We start from the raw sequence: 19,156 nt of genomic DNA, 5'->3' as shown, positions 1-19,156 counted from the left end.
TAATTTAGTTAAAAATTAACACAGGTTCTTTTTTAGTTTGACGTTTAAATTGATCTAATTTGGACACTAATTACCCTCCATACACGAGTCCCACACACTGATTTCACGCTACATCAGCCGTGAGGTGCAGCCAATCACAGCAGAACTTTTAGGGAATGGGCGGGGTTATGTAATGAAAACTGTGCTGTGATTGGTGGAGCCCAGTTAGTCCGTGGAAGGCCTTTAGACTCCAATTAGTTGGGCAGTGAGAGCAGCCTGAACGGGGCCGACAGGCAGAACATCCGACATCCGAGCACCGACACACCGCAGCCACCATGGCCCTGAACACAGACCCGAACTTTCAGAAGCTGGAGCAATGGTACCGGGCCAACGGCGGTAGCCTGAACATGAGGGCCATGTTTGAAAGCGACCCGCAGCGATTCGGGAAGTTCAGGTGAGATCATGAGAAACGTTAAGAACCAGAGTCCCGGTGATGGGAAGGCCCTCTACCCGGCAGTAGACGCTAGTTTTACCGTGACAGACTGTCAGCAGGTTTCGGTGTTCCACGAGCCGCTGCGGATGCTGCTTCTGGCTGTCACAAGGTCACTCCTTTGCTGCCGATTTATCCTGGTAACCCCGGTCCAGATGGACGGACCGGTCCGCTTCTCAACTACCCTCCTCTAACCGCATTCGTCTTGTCAGGATTCGGTCGACCCAAACGGTAGAACCTGCAGAGCGAGACTTTTTGGATCCACCTGGCTAACGTTAGCGTGTGTGCTAATGTCACAGCTTCCATTATCGGACAGGGGCGTGTTCTGGTTCCGGGATTAATGAAAGTCCAAATGGGTTTATTAAATTAATGGGCACGTTAACCGAACTTGAAATGATCAGTTGTTCATAGAGTGGGTTCGGATCAGCTTTAGATGTGAATTAATATTTTATCTGACGCCCACCTGTTCCTGATCCAGCCTAAAGTTCAAGTTGGCTTCAGTCTGGACCGTCTGATGCCGTCCAGAACCAAGCAGTACTTTTATCCGGATACGAAATGAGGTCCGAACTCTCTGACCCAGTCACTAGAAATGAATGAAAATAGTTTTTGTTGCAGAGATGAAGTCAGACTCTACGTGCGCAACCTCACTGCGCAGAAAGGATGCAGCTGCAGACGTGACTGAGCGCAAACTGGTGATGAAGAGGATGATAATGCATCTCCTCATGGCGCTGAAGGGCACATGCTGGGCTGCAGTCTGTTTTAATCTGGTTTACAATCAGTTCTGGTACACAATCCGAGTCCAAACACACAAAAGATAAATCAAAGTTTGGTTTCTGTCCGATCATGAACCTTGAAATCTCAAACTGATCTGGATCAGAACCTCTCTGGGCACAACTTCAACATATTTTCTACTCAAGTAAAATTAAAACGTAACTGTACAAGAAATTATCAAAGTACTGAGGAACTGATCGGAACATATTTAATATTTAAGTAATACTACAGACAAAATGTAATGTCTAAATTCTAGTATTTTAAAGACTAAAACAAAAGAAATTAATACAAAATAACAGATTTCCAAATAATAACAAACCCAAAAATCTATAAAACTACAGATATACTATATGTTAGAAAACGGTAAAATACTTTCAGCAGGTAGAAAATAACCTTAGAAAACAAACTTTGTGCACAAATAAGAAGTTTTACTTTAGCTTAGAATGTTTTTATATCTGGTTCATTCTATTGTTTTTATTTTCTTCGTTTATTGAAGTTTCACAGATGGGTAGAGCATCCAGAAATTTTACTCAAGAGTAAAAAGTACAATGTAGTAAAACAACTTCTGAAAGTTTTTTTTGTTTTTTTTTACCATTTACTACCCACCTCTGATTAAATCACATAAAACAGCTGTACTGATGTTTTCTGAAATGTCTTCTCTGCGATTTTTCTGGTCCACAGTACGACCTTGAAGACAAACGACGGCGACATCCTTCTGGATTACTCCAAGAACCTGATCAACCAGGAAGTGTTGACCATGCTGCTGGCTCTGGTGAGGAACTTCCTGCGGCTGGAAACTCGATTCGTGTTTCAATTAAAAACTTTTCACCGATCACGGTTCTGCAGACAGACACTAACTTCTGTCTTTCTGACTCTTTTTTTAAAAAAGTAACTAAAACTAACATGTTTAAATGTAGTTTTAATAAATAAGTTGGACAAAATGCCAAAAGAAAACTGCAGAATAAAAATAAATACACAAAAAACTATTGATTGAAGTTAAATCCATCCACTAAAACATAATTATTACAGACAATTACATATTGTAGTGTAGGTGTGTGGATTGAATTTATTCATAATTATGATTATTATTTATTCTTTAAGTATAAATAATAGAATAGGTTAATCTTAATAAACAGTTAAACACTCATAAATTCTACATCTAAAAAAAATCTAGAACAGTAGTAATAGCAACTATATTATTCAGAATATTAATTTTTAGTAATAATAGTAATTGTGTGTAATGTCAGTATAATTATGACTAATTATACTAGTAATTTATTTATTCGCCTTTCATTTTTATATTCATAATTCTGCTGTTTTGTTTAAAATATATAATTAATATAAAATTCATTATAATGTATGATAAAACAAAAATGGCTTGACTAAAATGCAACTAGTAGTAATTGCTACTCTCACCACAATAATGATTACAATAATAATTTATACTTAACTGTGGTATAATGAATAAAATGTTTTATAATAAATGTGTATATTTTGTAATATTAATACCATGTCTGTCTGGCACAATAACATAAAATATATATATTTCTGTTTTTAGATCAAAACTTAACATTTTGATGCATCTATTAAAGAAAAAAAGTTATGTTTGAGGTCTGCAGCTCCAGGAATGTCTGAAATGTCCCAACACATCAAATCTGCGCTTCGCTCTCCGTCAGACACGCTGCACAAACTCTGCAGCTTCAGGGGAACAAAACGTTGCCTCACCTCGTGTTGAAAGAGAAAACATGTTGAGCCACAGGAAGGAGAAATGTGAGGAACCAAAGTTTAGGCTGATACCACTTCCTTCTAACGCAGGAGGCGCTGATGGAGAAACCAGGTTTCACCACTCTGTGTTTGTCCAAACTTCAGTTTTTTGACTGGGTTTGGTTCAGCAGGAAGCTGATAAAGCTGCACGGGTCTTCAGAACCTTCTGGAAACCTTCAGAACTGAACTGATCAGAAACGATCAATCAAGTTCATTTATGTAGCACTTTTCAGTTTTTGTTCATCTCTGTAACAAAAACATATCTGTTCTGTTCTGACTGCAGATTTTCTGAAAACAGATATTTACCAAATTAATTCCACATATGGAAGTGGATCGGATTATTCTTTTGGGTGAAAAGGTCGGAATCGGGTCGTTCAGAAAAGCCGGCTTTAGGTGTCATTTGTAGCCGAACGTTGCCGTTTCATCATCAGATGTTGCTAAATTAAAAAAGTTCTCATGCAAGTGAACATGAAGCTTTTTGACCGGTTCTGGTTCTGTTTGTTTCTGCGACCAGGCCAAGTCCAGAGGAGTGGAGGAGGCCAGAGAGAAGATGTTCACTGGAGAGAAGATCAACTTCACCGAGGTGCAGAGCTTCACCTGCCCAGCTAATACCGGTGTGTGTTTGGATTATTTTATTTTTTTCTGACCCGTGGGCCATTTGTGCGTCCAGAACCGGGCTGTGCTCCACGTGGCTCTGAGGAACCGCTCCAACACGCCGATCCTCGTTGACGGGAAAGATGTGATGCCTGAAGTGAACCGTGTGCTGGACAAGATGAAGGCCTTCTGCCAGGTTTGTGGGCCAACAGCCACGCATGTTGGGTTTTATTCTGATCCGCGTGTGTGTGTGTGTGTGTGTTTGTTTCATGAGCTCGTCCTGATGTGTGTGTTGTTTACAGAAAGTGCGCAGCGGCGAGTGGAAAGGCTTCAGCGGGAAGAGTATCACAGATGTGGTGAACATCGGAATCGGAGGTTCTGACCTGGTGAGTGCACACACACACACACACACACACACGCACACACACCAAGATTAGTCTCCAGACCCTCCTGACCAATCAGACGCTCTAGTTGTGAAGGTTCTGGAGGAAAACGGAGGATCTGCTTCAGTCAGCAGTTCTGTTCTGGTTCTGATCCAGTCAGCCAATCAGGAAGCAGCTTTGAGTGATCATGTGACTCTGTGGTGCGTTCAGGGACCCCTGATGGTGACCGAGGCTCTGAAGCCCTACTCAGCCGGCGGTCCAAACGTCTGGTTTGTCTCCAACATCGACGGGACCCACATGGCCAAGACGCTGAAGCAGCTCGACCCGGAAACCACGCTCTTCATCATCGCCTCCAAGGTCCGTTCTCCAGCCGGTCGCCTGACCCTCGGGGTCAGAGGTCATCTGTTTCTGATTTTGTGTTTTTGGACCCGTTTCAGACGTTCACCACCCAGGAGACCATCACCAACGCAGAATCGGCCCGGGAGTGGTTCCTGAAGACGGCTGGAGATGTGAGTTCTGCTACCTGAAACCAGAACCAGAACTGGGCCGGTTTTTATTGACTTTAATTCTCCTCCTCAGAAATCTGCCGTGGCCAAACACTTTGTGGCGCTGTCCACCAATGCGGTGAGTAAGCGAGCCAGAACACATCAAAGTTTACAAATGGACCCAGCTGGAACCGGTTATGATCAGTCCTGCTGGTTCTGGTCAACTGATCCTCCAGCAGAACATTTCTTGTTGCTAATGCGTCTCTGTCTCCTCAGGCCAAGGTGAAGGACTTCGGTATCGACCCGGCCAACATGTTTGAGTTCTGGGACGTAAGTTTGTGCCGGTTCTGCTTCTGCACGCCTTGGCATCTCTGTGACCTTTGAACCCGATCAGAATCTTTCCAGAATCAGCAGGTTTTGCTGATAAAGATAATCAGTTTCTGGGACTGATTTGGGACGATCCGGGTTTGGTTCTGGTTCACTGACTGCCACCGAGCTAAAACTGACTGAGCCTGCTGGGGCTTTTATTTTGAAGTGCCGTGCTCTGATTGGTGGAATGACTGTGTTGCTGTCATGTCTGCTTGTCCTCAGTGGGTCGGAGGTCGTTATTCACTGTGGTCAGCCATCGGTTTGTCCATCGCTCTGCATGTAGGTACGTCACTGGACGTGGGGCGGGGCTTGATGACATCACTGATTCTAGCTGCAACTAACCATTATTCTAATGATTAATCGATTAATCGGACAAAAAAAAAAGACACATCCAGATTTATTGTTTTTTATAAAATATTAGAAATACATTTAAAAAATGTTTTTTAAAAAATGTAAAAATTCCCTTGTAATACCAGAAAATAAACATTTTTGTTGCTTAAAATGTGATAACAAAAGATTCCTTTAGTGAACACTTGATAATTTGCACCAAAGAATGAATCTTCAGCTAAAAAATTACTTTCTGCATCGTACAGTGCAGGTCTGATCTGATGATTTGTAAGGTTAACTGGGTAATATAATAGTTTTGACTTAATTATGGCCCTGAATATGTTGTTCTTTCAGGAGTTGTCATTTTTTAGAGTCTCTATTCAAAGGCCTGACATGATAACTGGTTTTGCTGGACGATAAACTTTCCCAAAAGTTATTACGATAAACGATAATATCGCCGTTTTGAGATATAGTAATGGCATGATAATGCAAGAACACATTCTCAAAGATCAATAAACTAAACTCTAATGAACATTTAAGACTGGAACTGGAAGACATTTTAAATATCCAAAATAAATTAACAAAATTCTAAATAAAATTAATTATGAAGTCTCTGTAAACAAAATTCTCCTAGTTCAGACCAAAATACCAAACTGAAGCCTTTTGTCATAATTTTGGTAGAAAGAGTGAAACAATAAATATGCAAATGGAAATTGAGTTTGTTTTAATTTATCATGCGATGAATTATTGACTATTGTGACAGGCTTATGTTAACGATTAATCATTTACTAAATTTGTTGACGATTATTTCATTAATGGATTCATTCATCTGTGACCGAGTCCTTCAGATGAAGGAGATGTGCATGACGCTTTCAGATACCAGAGTTCTCCATAGTTTACTGCTTTAATCTTATATTACTCAGGGCTGAACGATGTGGTTTAAAAATAAAATCTGGATTTCTTTCATGAACGATTTGATTTTAATTGCATTTTCTTGCTTTCTTTTCTAAAGAATAAATTACAACTGACAGAAAATATTTAAATGATCCCTTCTTTGAGTTGTATGATGGAGAATTAGTGTTTTATATTTTCACAATCGTCTTCTGTTTGTTTTTCAGGCTTCGAAAACTTTGAGCAGCTTCTGGCAGGAGCTCACTGGATGGTAGGAGAACATTTCAGAGTTTGGGTTTTTATTTTGAAATCAGAACAGAAACAAGTCAATTTGCATGAAATATGTATTATGTTTGTATGAAGATGGTTTGGGGCTGTTCATGCTCTAAATAGAGGGGCTGCAACCTTTACAGTCCAATTAAATAAAATGCATTCATAGCTCCAAATGTTACATAACCTTTGGTAAAAAAATTATTTTTAATAAATATTTATTATAGAAAATGTGTGGTCCTTTTTAAAGAACCGACATTCTTTAGACATTAAAGATTGATGCACTGTCTTTTATGGGATGTTAACAGTGGAAAATTATATATATTTTTAAAGTTTCCAATGTAATTATGAGGTAAAATAATAAATACTAGTGATACGCGTATCATTCAAATTTATTGAAGGATTTATTCCATGCACAAAAATCTGACTTAAAAGAAATAACAAATGTAAAAGTCTTTATTATTAAACTTTGAAGTAGGGATGCAAATAATCGACTTACGATTGTCGATTAATGGTTTATCTGATTAAAATTTGTTCCAATCGATTAATGACGTATGCTTAGTGTTGTAGTTTGGCCTCCATCCAACAGAGGGCGCCGCTGGTCATTCTTAAGCGGAGCCATTGTTACAGAATTTAAAGATGGCGGCCATAAGAGAACGGGACAGAGAAACGGTCCCATTTTACATCCCAACGGTTCTGTTTTGAAATATAAACATTTGATATTCTTAAATTTCACATTTAAAAAAAAATCCAGCGTAGTATAAAATATTTAGCTCTTTATGTTGTGGAAAGACGGTCGACTCTTTTATATAAAAGACAACGCAGGTTTGATCGTATTAATCGACAGCATGTATCATGAGTTCATCTGAAACTGGACCTACTTTCTCTCCAGGACAACCACTTCCGCAGCGCTCCTCTGGACCAGAACGTCCCGGTTCTGCTGGCCCTGCTGGGCGTCTGGTACGTCAACTTCTTCCAGGCCGAGACGCACGCCATGCTGCCGTACGACCAGTACATGCACCGCTTCGCCGCCTACTTCCAGCAGGTCAGCTCGGTTCCGACCTTCGGAGATGAGTTTTGATCGACCCGATCCAGACCGCTGACCCGTGAACTCACCTGTGTTCCCAGGGCGACATGGAGTCCAACGGGAAGTACATCACCAAAGACGGCAGCCGCGTGAACTACCATACGGGACCAATCGTCTGGGGGGAACCGGGGACCAACGGACAGCACGCCTTCTACCAGCTCATCCACCAAGGTGACTGGGTTTTACTGGTTGTACTGGTTTCCTCTGTGGCCGCCAGCCACTCATCGCTGACCGGATGTTCGCTTCGCAGGCACCCGGATGATTCCTGCTGACTTCCTGATTCCTGCTCAGTCCCAGCATCCAATCAGAGACAACCTGCACCACAAGGTAACACGTCCTGCTCACCTGGATTTATATACTGGTTTTACTGGGAGGTTTACAAAATACTCAGATCTCAGTAAATGTGGATGGAAAATGATTTTCAGATGGTGCAAACCGATATTGGATGATTAAAAAAAAACAAACAAAAAAACAATAATGACAATAATATTTTATAATTATGATTAATGAATAAAATAATTTGTTTTTGTAGTTGAAATGTTTGTGGTTTGAAATAAAATAAAAAACCAAGAGGAATGTTAAATTATTATTCTAATTAATAGTAATATTGATATTAATTGATATCAAAATGAGTATATTTACATTTTTATGTTTTTATTTTAATCTTCTTTTGACCCCTAAATTTGCTAATTTAAAACATTTGACAATATTTTAATAGTTTTTGTCAATTTAAATACATTTTATTTTCACAAATGTTTTTGTGATGGAATTTTATAAAAACATTATTTTATAGATTTGGTGTCTTTATTGACACACGTATCCAAGCCTTATATGTGCATTGTCATTTCACTTGGTTTTATTTGTTTAAAATGTTATTTACTTTTATTTACTTGTAGTTTTTCCACACTACAGCTTTCCCTAAAGTTACTGGTTTACCTTATAGTCCCAGTTTTGGATTTTGATTTAATGTTTAGTTGTGTTTATATTGGATGAATGTAACATAAATAAAACAGCTGCCACACCAGCATTTATTCAAACATGAGGATAATTAATTAATTTCAGTGCCACAAAAACTTGCAGCTCTGGTTACATGCAGGTACAACCAGCTGAATAATTCAGGTAATTCATGTTCACAGATCCTTGTGGCTAACTTCCTGGCTCAGACTGAAGCTCTAATGAAGGGAAAAACTGCAGAGGAGGCTCGGAAAGAGCTGGAAGCGGCGGGAATGTCAGGAGACGCCCTGGAGAAGCTGCTGCCACACAAAGTAAGCAAGCCTGCCTGTGCAGGTTCTGTTTGGTCTCAGCGTTCAGTTCCAGGATAACAGTCTGGCGTCTCTTTCAAAGGTGTTCCAAGGGAACAAGCCGAGCAACTCCATCGTTTTCAAGAAGCTGACTCCGTTCGTACTGGGAGCGCTGATTGGTGAGTACTGGAAGTCGGATGGTTTTGACCAATCAGATCAGAACAACCAGAAGCCTATTGGATACTAAACTTCCTGGTTTTTATAATCAGCTAAAGGTAATGTCACCTGTCCTGTTTTTCAGCCATGTATGAACACAAGATCTTCGTCCAGGGCGTCATGTGGAACATCAACAGCTACGATCAGTGGGGGTGAGTTTAATTCAGGGTCTTAAATTTCTGTTTCTAACATTGAGGCCTTAAATTGTCTATTTTTTAAACTGTCAGTTGGTCTTAAATTTGATCACAGCAGGAATATTTTTTTGTCAGACAAAACCTTAATGTCAGACAAAACCAAAAGACTTTGACTTCCTGCTGTAGCATAGCTTCAGAACCTGGTAACACCAGCAGTACTCTGAAGTTTAATCTTCAAATCCGGTCCTCCAGTTGTCCGTCTCTCTCTGATGATGCGTTCAGTGACATCACAGTGGTGTCCTTTGGTCTCCAGGGTGGAGCTCGGGAAGCAGCTGGCGAAGAAGATCGAGCCGGAGCTGAAGGACGCCTCTCCGGTCTCGTCTCACGACTCGTCCACCAACGGCCTCATCAACTTCCTGAAACAGAACTTTGCCTAAGCCCCGCCCACCTGCCTGTCCTGCTCTGTGATTGGCTGAACCATGTTGTTTGAGTGTTGAGTCTTCACGTGTTGCTTTTCAGTGTTGATCTGTGCACATGTTCCTGTAGGGGACCCTCAGACTGATAGCTGAGACTTTCACAATAAAAGTCCCATCTGTCACTGATTGGTTTCTATTGTCTGATCAATTCTGAAGGTGAGTAATCAGTCTGCCACACCTAACTCTGGATGAAACTTTAAAATAGAGATGTAGAACCTCCCAACTAGTTTTATTGAAATATTGGACAGGTGAAAGTAAATTTTAAAAATCCAATAATTTAGACATTGTATTTACAAAGGAAATTTTTCAGGTTGTGATAAATTCCAACTTAATTTTGACCTGCTTAGAAATGTTTGGATGCTATTGTCCTTAAACAAGTTTGCATTTCCATACAGCATTGAACTTGAATTTATTGGTTTATTTTTAAATTTCATCACTTGGACCTCATCTATTGTAGATTTTCTCTTCAGATTTGAGGCCTTCTTGGCACCCAGTAGTGGACTACTGGGTCCAACTTTTAAGAAAGTTGGGGCTGTAGTCCAACTTTCAATAAAACAGAAATTTTTTGCCTCTTTTTTTTTTTTTTTTTTTTGAAAGACAGTACACCTGCTCAGTTGAGTTCTTAAATTTCTGAAGTATCCTGTCTATGGAGGATGCATGAAGGTTTATTTAAAAAGACTCCTGTCGGCTTCATTCACATTTTTTTATACATCTATATTGATAACATGAGGAACTGCAGCAGCACAGATGTTTTAAAAAAAACATTTTCTTAAAAAAAACTCAATACAATCTGTGTAGTTCTAAAACATTGTAACAAATTAGATTAATCTTAGTTCCTCTAGAAATTCACTGCAGAGCTTTAATGATGTGGGAATTCATCCAGCAACTTCCTGTTGGCCTCTGTTTCACAGTCCGAGTCCGAATGTTTCGAGGTGTGTACCTCAAAGCAGAATCGGTGGATCTTCCGGTGCGACGAGTGGAAACGATGAATTGATCCTTTGAAAGCTCGATCGGCAGTAATGCGTCTCACAGAGACGACTGAACGGTGTAGCGTCCGGTCAGTTTATAGTTTCCGACATTCCAGTTTTTCCTCACGATTAAAATATTTTCAGTCCTGGGGCTTCAAGAAGGTTTTCTTTGAGCTTTTCACAACTACGTTCTGGTTGACGTCGTCCTCGTCCATCGCCGCTCGCTCGCGCTTCTTTGCAAACTTCTTCTTCATGGTTCCCACTAAACTCTCGTACCTGAAACACAGAAACAGGAAGCTGAGAGTCAGAGTTGACCAATCAAGACTCACGCAAACATGAGTGTAAGTGGACAGGAGCGCTAACCTTTTCAAGGGTTTTTTCTCCCCTAATGTTTTAGCCAAATCCTGATCCCCTGACCTGAATGTTTAAATATCTTCAACAGGCTTTTAACAGTATCTAACTTCAAGCTATGCTGCCTGCTAGCGGCAAAAGTTATCGGTTAATGAGTTAAACTAATGTTGATTGAATCACAATGAGTTGATACGCAGCCATTAGCTTAAAAAAACAAAGGTTTTGCTTGTATGAAGTGGGTCGACCGTCTTTCGATAAAAGGGCTAAATTTTTATGATATGCTGAGTTTAAAAAAAATAAAACCATGTGAAGCTTAAGGACCTTGACGAGTGATTATATTTCAAAACGGAACCGCATAAAGTGCATTTTCCAACCCAATCGGACCTTTCTCTTCCCCGTTCAGTAATATAACCGCCATCTTTGATTCTGTATCGACGCTTTGCTTAAGGATGACCAGCAGCGCCCTCTGTTGGATGGCGGCCAAATTAAAACACTAAAAGAATGTAAGCGATATTAGCTAATCTATTGGAACTGAATTTATTCTAATAAACCCTCCCTAGTCTGGATGTTCCCAATCGGCTCCCATTTTTACCTCAGAGCCATTTCTTCATCAGTGACGTCTGTCTGCATGCAGCTCACGTCCTCCTCCTCTTCCTCCTTTTCATCTTTAGGATTCAGCAGCACCATCAGTTTCTGGAACAAATTGAATAAAACCTTGCCGGACTGTCCTCAGAGGATCACTTTAAACTAGGACTGGTTTTGTTGGTTCTTACCTCCACCTCTGGATTAAACCCTTTGAAGGACAGGCGGCCATAGAGCAAATCCTCACAGGGAACCAGGCTCTTCTCTTCAATGATCAGGTTCCTGAAACCCAACAAACTGTGTGATGCTCTACAAATAACCTGAACCTACAGCTAAATAAATAAAATAGAATAAAGTCATAGGGAGAACAGCATTATTTAGCTTCCTAACTAAATATTTTAATTGAAAGCTAAATATTTACTTTACATTTAGGTTATAAATTAAATATTTAGTATTGTAATTCATACATCATGTCATGTATGAATGACATGGTGAAAATGGGACTTGGAAAAGTGAACACCCACATTTTTTTCTCCATTAGAGGCAAAAATAAAACAAAAATATTGCTGTTATTTTTTTACTGTGTAACTTTACAAAGGGCACTCCATATGCTTCTCCCTGATAAAACGTGCCAGGTTTACTGTCTGATGTCTGTTGGTTGAAACTATCTGGTTAAATATAGCCACCAATATTTATTTAGGTAAAATAAATCCAACAATAACATTCTGGAACTGATCTCAGATCGGTTGAAACTTGGATGCTTACTCTTTTGCTTTAAGCTCCGGCAGATCCAGGTACCAGTGCTCATCACTGATGATCCTTTTCTCGTCTTCTTCCAGCTGCTTCTTCGTTTCAGCGTCCAGCCCTCTCTGCATAAACTACAGAACAAAGAAAGTAATCTGTTACTGTAAACAAGAGAAAAAGCCCTAAACATATGACTAAAACCTCATGATCAGAGATAAAAAGAAAGTCTATATTTATATTAGGAAACGTTTTGTATAGTTTTATTTAAACATGTTACGTCCAACTCGACATACGGCTGTTTATTCTTATATACTAATAGAAAATAGTCATGCTAACTGCGGATGCTAACACTTACCTTCATCCTCAGCAGGTTTTTAGACAATTTCGCCGACTCCCCGGCCATTTTTTAATCGATCGATGGATAAGCTAATTCTAACTAACCCGAATTAACTAAACTCACTAAACTAAAATGAGCTTTTCGGTGTTTAGAAACTCAGCTACTTGCACAACCTGCGCCACACGCCGCTAAGTCTGATGAATCGAACCCCGAGCAGCTTCAACGGTCATCAGCCTGGATTAATTGATCAGCTTCCGGTTGATCTTGGTGTTTAGCGCTCCCTGCTGGTGAGGAGGAGAAGAGTTTCGATTCTTTTCTTTTCTTTTCTTTCATTAATTGTTTAGGCATCTTTATTTGTGACAACGTACAACAAAAACAAGAATGTGGAAATTAGACAGGGCTGGCATAAATAATATTAAAAGAAATGTCAGAATTGACAGAAAATCCTACATAAAGTAACATTCGTGCCAAGTAACCTCATGTAAAAATAAATTAAGACAACAGATCATCCAGACGCTTAAGTTAGGAACAAATCATGTGGTTGTTCTTCCCTTTTGATCAGATAGACATTAGATTGCAAGCATATATTATTAAATGATCTTGTTATTATTGTTGTTATTATTAAATAACAACAGACTTTCTCCTCAAAACTTAGCATGGTTGATTAATAAGTTAATAAATAAATCTTTTGGATTTATTTTGGCCCTTTGTTGAAGCCCAAACAGGACATTTTCCCAATGCAATTGAACGTTTGCTTATATTTTTGAATAAACATAGTTATAAAACTGTTCCCAAATACTTTGGAATAGGAACACATCCAGAACAAAAGAGTGACAGACTGATGGGGGAGAAAGAAAAGTTTACAGCAACTTCTTTAGGGCTTTAGCAGGTCTCTGGTCCACTTGGTATTCACATATGCGTTTGAATTTGTAGGCGAAGCAGAGTTCGCTCATTCAAACCTCCACAAATGAACCAGACTTTAGACAAACAAACTAGAGTTTGATTGAAGCGGACTGACCAGACTGGTGGGAATTCACTCTCAAATGTAACTTTTTTACGCTTTGAGGCCATTTCGGTTTTTAGTAAACCCAGACTTTCTCTTCACAGGGTCTCTGGTAAGTCTGGGTTCCTGCTCTTCCTCAGATGAACTTGTGGATCACCACTTCCTTCAGCGACCGGAAGCACACCTCCCCTCTCTCGCCGTTCCTGACGGCCGTCAGCTCGTCCTGCAGCTGAGCCACGGGACGACCCAGCTGGTACCCCAGATCTACCAGCAGCTCCAGCAGCGGCGCTCGATAGGGCTTCAGTCCGTAGCGCCTCACCGGAGGAAGAGCTCGCTGAGCGGCTGAGAAGGCCTGCTCCGGCTCGTCCAGGTCCCGGTAACACACAGCGATCGCAGACAGGGCGGGGACGGTCAGGGTGGACTTTTGCCACGGCAGCAGCTTTTCCTGGATCTCCAGGACCGTCTGCAGCTGCTCCAGAGCGGCCTTGAATTGGCCCGCTCGCAGCAGCACGTGGGCCTGCTTCTGCTCGTGCTCGGTGAAGAACTCCGAGAAGTGTGCGGAGTGTCTGACGCAGCGGGTTGCGAACAGCTTGGCCAGGTAGTCCTGCAGGGCCAGGCGGCGCTCTAGAATGTTCTCTGGGCTGAAGTTTCCCGTCAGGAGCTTCGGGGGCAGAAGAACGTCCTCCAGCTCTTCGTCAAACTCCTCCAGCAGTTTGTGGTGAAGCCTTCGGAAGTCACTGTAGCGGCGCTCGATGGAAACACAACAGGAATCAAAGCTGCCAGAGCGCATCACGACGATCTGATACGCCTGTAGAGGAAGACAACATGAACACAGTTGGGGAGGGTTAAACCGATTGTAGGTTTCTGGCCGATCCGATATTTGAAAAGCCTGACCTGCCGATTCTGAGTTTGGAAGATTTTTTTTGTCTAAAATTTTGCTAAATATAGCAAGAAAGTCGCTGACTTGGGGACTATTGTTAACTGCAAAGATGGAGACATGATCTTGTGCTTGGGTCTGTCACTCAAACCTCTCACAGCAAACGAACAGTAAACAGTATCTGATTGTAGAGCAGGGGTGGGCAATCCTGGTCCTCGAGGGCCGGTATCCTGCAACTCTTAGATGTCTCCCTGATCCAACACGCTTGAATCCAATAGTTGAATCACCTCCTAAGTGCAGTCACGTTCTCCAGAGTCCTGCTAATGACCTCATTATTTGACTCAGGTGTGTTGAAGTAGAGATACATCTAAAAGTTGCAGGAGACCGGCCCTCAAGGCCTGGAGTTGCCCACCCCTGTTGTAGACCTTTGCCAGGCGGATAAGATCTGCTTCACATGTCAGCATTGGCCGATCACCATTCTCCCAAAATTAGGGAACGCCAGCAGGGTCATACACACATGAACATTTCATGTTACTATGACGTGTGTACAACGCAAACAATGTGCAAAGTATGTGATGTTTATGAGTCGAATGCGCATCAAAATGAGTATCGATGACGTTCTGTCAGATGAATGTGACCTGACCGTTCAGATTCAGGTCACATTTGAAAAGATTGGATACTTGTCAGATATCTAAGTACAGTGGGCCGCGTTAGAAAAAAACTCTGATCTGTGTTGTCCGGACTATCATGAAAAGATCAGATACGAGTCACATTAAGGCAGAGAAAAGTCTGAATTGGGTCACTTCAGGCTGCAGAGTTAATGCAACCAAAGTGGTTTTTTATGTCGCTTCTGGGAAACTTTACCTCCTGACGGTCCAAGTCGCTTTTCTTCTTATTGGCGGTTTCTGATTCTCCGCTGTTTACGTGGGAATCAGAAATCGTTGCTGTCTTGTTGCTGAATTATACTATACAAATCAACTTGATTGATTAATTACCTGAGACATTTTGACGCATAAACATCGCGTAGTTTACACGCTATTTGCACATTGTAAAACGTCAGAGTAACAGGAATAGTTCATGTGTATATGAACCCGCTGGTGTTTCATACGTTACTGCTACCGTTGACTGTCTCTCCCAGTTGACTCCCCCTGTTTACTGTCTGCATCGTGTTTCTGCTGATTGTCTCACCACATATTTGTTCAGCAGCTGGTCCACAATTCGACTCGATGGGATCTCAAACAGCAGCCGGACCGGTCGCTCATTTTGCTTCGCCAGCTTCAAGTTCTGTTGGAGCTCCTTAGTGGTTAAGCTGGAACAACCGGGCCTCTCGCCTAAAACACCCAGAATCAGACACAGACCTGAATCAGTGGGAGGAAAACGGTTCTGCCCCAACAGTTAGAATGGATAAAAACCCCACTGATCTGACTCTGAAATGATTTCCTTTCTGATCTACAGAGCTGCCGTACCAGGATCCAAACCAACAACATGACATAAACAGTGAAAAACCAGTCAGAAGACAAGTTTTAGGATTTAAACGCTAAATTTTATTGCTTTTACATTAAGTCCTGATCAACATAATTTAAAAAAACTCTAAAAACACATTTCTACAAAATAATGACAACTGAAATATCCAGCATAAAATGAGATACTAAAGTGACTGACCTAATTTAACAGAGGTCCAGCTAATAGAGCTTGTAGAAATTAGTTTCTACTCTGACATCTGATTTTTTTACATGACTGATTTGAAAAAGCAACAAAAACAGTAAAATATCAGAGGAGGTGAATACTTTTAATAGGCATTGTATATGTATATATCTATGGGTGATTAGTTACCTATAACCCCCATTTTATAATCTATACACTGGCTACAAATTTATTTTAGCATTTGTCTTAATATATATTCTATGTTGAGCCTTTGCAGAGCCGGATTTAGAAGGATAAGGGCCCCTGGGCTTCAGCCAGTTTGGTGTCCCATCAAAAAGAAACAAATATTAAAAAAAACTCTATTCATACAAAATCACAGTAAATTAATAGGCAGGTAAATCCACAGGTGGTTTAAAATGTCCAATAAGAGATTGATCCATGTTAGTCCCAAAAGTATATACTATAATTTTATAATTTTAAAATATTCCAGTATTGTGTAGATTAAATGGAAATGTAATAATATTATTCCACACTACATATAAAATTATGAGTTTTATATAATATACAGTACTGTAAAACTTGCATTCAGTACAAATAACCCTTAATATTTCCCCCCACACCTGAAAATACTTGACGCCCTGGGTTACTGCCACTGTAAGCTCGTTGTAGAGTCCAGACTGTGAAACGCTGACTGAACGATTGCAGCATCTTCATGTCAGTTTGAACACCTTCCTCATTGTTCTTTTAGGGGGGAAAATGCTCTGAAAACTCTTCTGCTTCTCTTTTAACCTTTTCCTTTCTGCTCATTAAAAGGAGCTTTTATTCTCTGCTGAAACTGTGGAGGATTTTCATAACTTTGATCTAATCTGCTGCTCCAACAGTGTAATATAATCTGCAGACTTTTTCTGAATCAACACAAATCTGCAGCTCTGTTGCAGGACTTCATGCAGTTTTGAGGTAAAATAATCTGTTTCAAGGTAAAGTTCTGATTTTAAAGATAGTTAGAGGTCACCATGATGAAGACCGATTAATGAACCCGGTCTTGTTTCATGTTCTGATTAACCCAATCTCAAATCAGAACTTTGATTCGTCAGAAATAAAGCTGAACTGTCCCTTTAACAGAAAACTCACCACTTGATAAAAACAAAAGTACCTGCAGCCATCTGGTCCAAATCTTCAGAGCCCTTCGCTGGAAAAACCCAGAGGTCAGAACCGCTGCTGGGAGACGTCCAGGTTCATGCCACTCTCGTTACTGGACCTGCTGGATCAGCTGTACTGGTTCTATCATTGAACTGGTTCTGGGACTGAACGGGTCTGTTGGAGGCTGTGAAGCTCCTGCTGAAGTCAAGAACTCAGAACATAGTGGTGCTAAAATGAGGAAGTTCTGCTGATAAAATAGGAAATGAAGGAAGTGAAACAAAGTCCAGCAGCAACTGACAGAGGAGCGTTTGTTTTAGAGCAGCCGACACAGCAGCCGGGAGGAGTCAGCCTCAGTGAGAAAGAAGGATTTGATATAATCTTGGTTCTGTGGCTTAAACCAGTGGCGATTTTAGCCCTGTTTTAGGGACGCTTTAGTTTTAGCATCCTAAAACTGTTTCTCCCCTGAATCAGGTCGCCGCCCATCCCGTAAAATACGGAGTCGTCCCATATTTGGAGGTTAAACGTGCGTCCCGTATTGAACCGATACATAACTGTCCGTTAGACACGCCTATAATACACACATCAACACTAAGTTTAACAATAATGGTCAAAATAAAACACAGGAAATATTAAGGTCAGCTACATGGTCGACTTTACCAGAATAAAGTCCTGATGATGCGAGAATAAAGTAGGGACATAATCGCAATAAAATTAAGATAATGTCGTTACCAGAATAAAGTAATAATCATACGGGATTAAAGTCAAATTTATAGAAGAAACTCGCGATTGTATGAGAAAAAAAGTTGTAATTACGCGAAAAAGTCGTAAAGGTACCAGAATAAAGTCGGAATGATGCAAGAATAAAGTCATAATATTACCAGAATAAATTAATAATCACATGGGAATAAAGTTGGAGGAAAAAAGTCTTAAAGATGCCAGATTAAAGCCGTAATCAGATATAACTAATATAAATTATCTATCTAACTCTTTTCTTTCTTTTTTGTTTCCACTTTTCCCCTCAGAATTAAATCCCGGCTGTCAGTGGGAAGCACATCCACTCCTCTGCGGGGTTGTCCGGTCCACGGCCCGGTCCACTCAGTCGGTTCTGGGCGGCTGGTCGTCCTGTAATCTGCCTCTGACTCCATCCAGCTCCCACCTGAACATAATTTTTGCACCAGCCTCCTTCAGGTTCTCCATTCGGAGAAAGATGTTTGAAAAAGTTTGGAATTGTTAAATATAACGCAGCTAAAACTGAACAAAATAGATTTTGAGTTTTAATAAATGTCCTTTTAAGACACATGTCCAGTTGTGTGTGTTGAATCTCGCTCTGGACTCTTTAAGCTCTTTTGACGGAAAAGAGTATAAAGACGTCATGCAACGAGCAGCAGGATTAACTGCTGAGACTCAGCGTTACTGCGGCGCGGCCCGGTTCTGTCCATCTGGACCCACAACATGAAGCCTCATCTCTCTGGCTCAGATTGGGATTAAGGTGGAGAAGTGGGGATTCCTAACGGTGACGTTTTGACAACCTTTTAATCCCTGAAATGAGAGATTAAAGATTAAAGCCAGCAGACGCTCTACTGCCCCCTGCTGGCTGATCAGAGAACTGAAGTCTGAGAGTTTGTAGAAACTAGTTACATTTACTTGAGTAATTATTTTAAAATAAACAAACCTACTTTTAGGAGTATTTTTAGTGCGCAGTACTTTGAGGAATTATATTTTAACGTATTTTTACTTTTACTTGAGTGAAATTTCTAGCTTTTCTACCCTTTGAATGAAAAACAAACATGTTTTAACCAAAAATTCACCAGAAACACACCCGCAGCTTTTATTAAAGTTTTATAAGTGTTTTTTATTGAAAGAAACTGATTTGAAAACTATTTTTGTCTGACTGTTATTTTTGTTTGTTATATGAATTATTGTCATTTTAGTCCTTAAAATAGAGTCATTTCTTCAATGTTTACTTTTTACCAGAGTAAAATTATTTTGTACCTTACCCACCTCTGGGTGTAAATCAGTGGCGATTCTAAAGA

The 19,156-nt window shown here is 40.4% G+C and overlaps 3 protein-coding genes across 3 annotated transcripts; 1 reads left to right on the top strand and 2 right to left on the bottom strand.

The window, feature by feature from the left end:
• Positions 1–206: 206 nt before the first annotated feature.
• Positions 207–9,603, top strand: gpia (glucose-6-phosphate isomerase a). Its single transcript, XM_027999408.1, has 18 exons — positions 207–433; positions 1,922–2,012; positions 3,519–3,587; positions 3,675–3,794; positions 3,901–3,984; positions 4,192–4,338; positions 4,419–4,490; positions 4,561–4,605; positions 4,743–4,796; positions 5,058–5,118; positions 6,281–6,324; positions 7,216–7,368; positions 7,452–7,581; positions 7,661–7,737; positions 8,547–8,675; positions 8,755–8,830; positions 8,953–9,019; positions 9,315–9,603. Exons 1-18 carry the CDS (start codon positions 315–317, stop codon positions 9,436–9,438), a joined length of 1,662 nt encoding a protein of 553 aa, XP_027855209.1. The 5' UTR covers positions 207–314; the 3' UTR covers positions 9,439–9,603.
• Positions 9,604–10,099: 496 nt separating this feature from the next.
• Positions 10,100–12,681, bottom strand: mphosph6 (M-phase phosphoprotein 6). The gene is made up of 5 exons (XM_027999498.1): positions 12,478–12,681; positions 12,144–12,256; positions 11,570–11,660; positions 11,389–11,489; positions 10,100–10,721 (listed from the first exon to the last, which is right to left on the bottom strand). Exons 1-5 carry the CDS (start codon positions 12,523–12,525, stop codon positions 10,586–10,588), a joined length of 489 nt encoding a protein of 162 aa, XP_027855299.1. The 5' UTR covers positions 12,526–12,681; the 3' UTR covers positions 10,100–10,585.
• Positions 12,682–12,791: 110 nt separating this feature from the next.
• Positions 12,792–17,781, bottom strand: snx20 (sorting nexin 20). Its single transcript, XM_027999484.1, has 3 exons — positions 17,137–17,781; positions 15,528–15,670; positions 12,792–14,270 (listed from the first exon to the last, which is right to left on the bottom strand). The coding sequence occupies exons 1-3, from the start codon at positions 17,144–17,146 to the stop codon at positions 13,599–13,601; spliced, it is 825 nt and encodes a 274-aa protein (XP_027855285.1). The 5' UTR covers positions 17,147–17,781; the 3' UTR covers positions 12,792–13,598.
• Positions 17,782–19,156: the final 1,375 nt, after the last annotated feature.

Source organism: Xiphophorus couchianus, chromosome 2, assembly GCF_001444195.1.
Source record: "Xiphophorus couchianus chromosome 2, X_couchianus-1.0, whole genome shotgun sequence".
Lineage (NCBI taxonomy): Eukaryota > Metazoa > Chordata > Actinopteri > Cyprinodontiformes > Poeciliidae > Xiphophorus > Xiphophorus couchianus.
Note: the sequence above shows the minus strand (reverse complement) of the source record. Positions and strands in the feature narration are given on the sequence as shown.